The following is a 2992-nucleotide window of genomic DNA, read 5'->3' as shown; positions in this document are numbered from 1 at the left end:
CGCCCCCCCCCCCACCCCCCCCCCCCCCCCCCCCCCCCACCCCCCCCCCCCACCAGTGCCGTCGATCGATACGACTGATGGCCAGCAAGACTCCTGCCCACGCCAGGCAGCCCATAGTCACATCATCTCAGCCGACGGACTATAACGTTTCACCCTCGTCGACATCCGTCGTCGTCGCACAGAAACACAGCATTACACGGGGTTCAATGTTTGTCATTGAAGCTACGCAGCCATACAAAGGACCATACAAGTTCTGTGCGATTCAATTACCTGCGGATGACCTCAGACCCGGTCTCGCTGCCCTTCAACTGCCATTAGTGTTGCTAAAACAGCACACCTCAGCTAAAAAACAAAAATGTTTTTCTCTCTGTGCTATTGCAAAATGGGCACGGGACGGAATATTAGATCAAATAAAAAAAAGAATGTGCAGGGCATGTGCTTTACAGGAGAGAAACGGAGAGAGAGAGAGAGAGAGCGAGAGCGAGAGGGGGAGGGAGAGAAGAAAAAAAAGCAATAACAAATCCAAGGAGAGAAAGTGAGCGGGGTGCACCCCATGCCTCAGTTATGACCTGATTTAATGTAATATAGGCATGTGGGTCTGGTACAGACAGTGATGGCCGTCGCTGCTTTGCTGCCTCAGCAGTGGAGTCATGAAAACACGGGGAGACCCGTGTCGGAGAGAGGGCCCCCTGAGCCCCCTCGCTCCTTGAGCCTACACCAAAAGGCTCTGTTCTTTGTCTTCCTCCGTGGGTGACCCCTCCCCCAATCGTCGTCTGCCTCTCTCTCTTAACACCTAGCCCCAATTTGAAGGGGGTGAGGAGGGTGCGAGGTACGAGAGCGATTGATGACAGATGCACGGTGTGTGAAGGGTTTTAATGTGTTGACCCCGATGCGATTTCTTTTTAATCAGCGCTCGGAGGAAACGTTCAATTCAATTTAATTAAAAAAGAAGAAGAAGATAAGGGGAAAAAGGACACAGCGTGCCTCCCAACATGTGACAAAAAAAGCACCGGGTTTACTTTGTGGAAGGCACGCAGACGAATGATGAATGAGTCTGATCTTAGCTGTGCTGCTGTCTGTCATAGCAATGGAGTCTGTATCATATTACCTTTGTCTGGCTTTGTCATGCTGGCTCAGAGAACAGCTCCAGGAGCAGCAGCAGCAGCAGTTAGCACAGAGACACACAATGAATCACCAACTTTTTTTTCTTTTTTCTTGTTGGTCTGGTTCATAAGACGGGAATCATATATTGAGTCAAGGTGACAGAGTTCACCCTTTGCTGCAATGATGCATGATTATGTTGTTGATGAGAGATAGAGGTGGAGACAGAGAGAGAGAGAGGAACCCTATCAAAACATCATCATCACCATCATCATCATCCCTGCTGATGCTGAGGAACAAAAGCTTCATGGTGAGGGGGTTGAAAGAAAGAGGCTGATACTCATTAAAAACTGAGATAAATAAATAAAAAATAAAAAAACTAAAAATAGACAAAGCTGTGCCGCTGTGGTGTAAATGTCCATGGAAGTGTGTGTGTGTGTGTGTGTTTACATTTCATTCCTACCTGCCCAATGTCACCAACAACAGTCCCGGTGCCGTCTATCCTGGGTCTCTTGCACTCCGCCCCGGGTAAATCAGTCAAGGCAGCGGCTGTCTGAGCGTCAGGCTCTGGGTCTCCGCGCTTCATCCCGCGGACAGCTGCTGGACCCCCGGGCGCGTTCGCGAGGGGTCCGGCCGCTGTGTCAATGTCTCTTTCCCGGTCCATTATTCCCCGACTAACGGGTAACATTATAGATGCGACGTCGGTCGACATTAACATTGGACGGCAGACCAGTCTCCAGTCAAAAGTCTCTTGGATATAGTTGTTGTTTTGTTTTTTTCTTTCTCCCCCTTCTGTTTGTCCACGGCGCTTTATTAACAATGGATGTGGCTTTACGCGAAGACGTAGAAAATATTGAATAGATTTACATTAATACAGTTTTGTTGTCTAACTTAGCCTTAGCTATTCCAGGCACATCATTGTGACCGCGTAAGGTTCCTACACTCAACACACCGACCTCGGTGTTTTCCCCTAAAAGTGAAGCCACGCTGAACGGTGACCTATATAAAAAATAAAGATCACTGTCCGACTCCTGGATGCCTAACGAGCTAATTAGCCTGCTAACACTAGCTGCCTCGTTAGCATTACATTCCGCTAGCTCTGCCTATAAATGTGGCTCCGGGAGAAGCACTCCTCCCGCAGCCAATAATAGAAAATGTTGGAAATAATTGGCTTCGCGTTAATTCGCGTTAACACTCCTTTTCTCCGCTTTTCGGCAGCCGCTCTCTCTTTGTTAAGGTTAACCGTAGAGTCTGCGTAAAAGCTGTCCTCTCTCTCTCTCTCGTTCCTACCAGCCTCCCTCTGTCTCTGTTTCCAGTGGCTTCTCCTGTTTTCGTCCGTCCGTTCCCTCGCCGTGCTCTGCCGCTGCTGCTGGAAGCGTCTTCGGCTGCGGACAAACACCGCTTCCTCTCACTCCCGGCTCGTGTAAAGTCGTGGTATTGGAGGAAGCGCTGATCTGCGGTCAGTTCTGTGAGTGGGCCGCCGCGTTGGTGAGATGAGACGAGCTGGTCTGAGGTCTGCGCTCCGATTGTGGTTCCCTTTTCCTTCTTCTTCTTCTTCTTCGTCTTCTCCCCCTAATCCGCCCCCACTAGCAACCACACAGCTGCCCCCCCTCCCTCCCCCATCGTCGCTCACCCGTCCAAGACCAATTAAAAATAACACTTTAAATTTCAAACATTCGAAAGATTTTACATGTAAATCACCCGATACATATGGAAAGAAACATAGAAGGAATTAATAGGAACAAATGAAAAGACAATGCTAATGTATTTACATTTCCAATTGTCATATTATATTAACATTCTCTTTTTAGATGATGATTTTTTTGTATTTTATTTGTACTGTCAGGAATGGCATTTGGCATGTTTTATTTTTAGACATTTGTTTCAGACT

General features: G+C 48.2%; 1 protein-coding gene across 7 annotated transcripts in view; it reads right to left on the bottom strand.

Annotated features, from left to right (window-relative positions):
* Positions 1–2688, bottom strand: part of LOC103393382 (RNA binding protein fox-1 homolog 2-like) — a 42755-nt gene extending 40067 nt beyond the window's left edge. For 5 of the 7 annotated variants that reach the window (XR_003052403.1, XR_003052402.1, XM_008330332.3 and 2 more), the window contains exon 1: positions 1565–2687. Coding sequence is in view for 5 of the 7 variants with exons in the window: in XM_008330332.3 (XP_008328554.1) it covers positions 1565–1819 (255 nt within the window). In the remaining 2 variants the exon portion in view is untranslated. Of the gene's footprint in view, positions 1–1564 lie in introns of all 7 variants that reach the window. The other 2 variants (XM_025064346.1, XM_008330334.3) reach the window with 1 other exon arrangement.
* Between the last annotated feature and the right edge of the window lie 304 nt (positions 2689–2992).

Source organism: Cynoglossus semilaevis, chromosome 17 (assembly GCF_000523025.1).
Source record: "Cynoglossus semilaevis isolate Cse_v1.0 chromosome 17, Cse_v1.0, whole genome shotgun sequence".
Taxonomy (NCBI): Eukaryota; Metazoa; Chordata; class Actinopteri; order Pleuronectiformes; family Cynoglossidae; genus Cynoglossus; species Cynoglossus semilaevis.
Note: the sequence above shows the minus strand (reverse complement) of the source record. Positions and strands in the feature narration are given on the sequence as shown.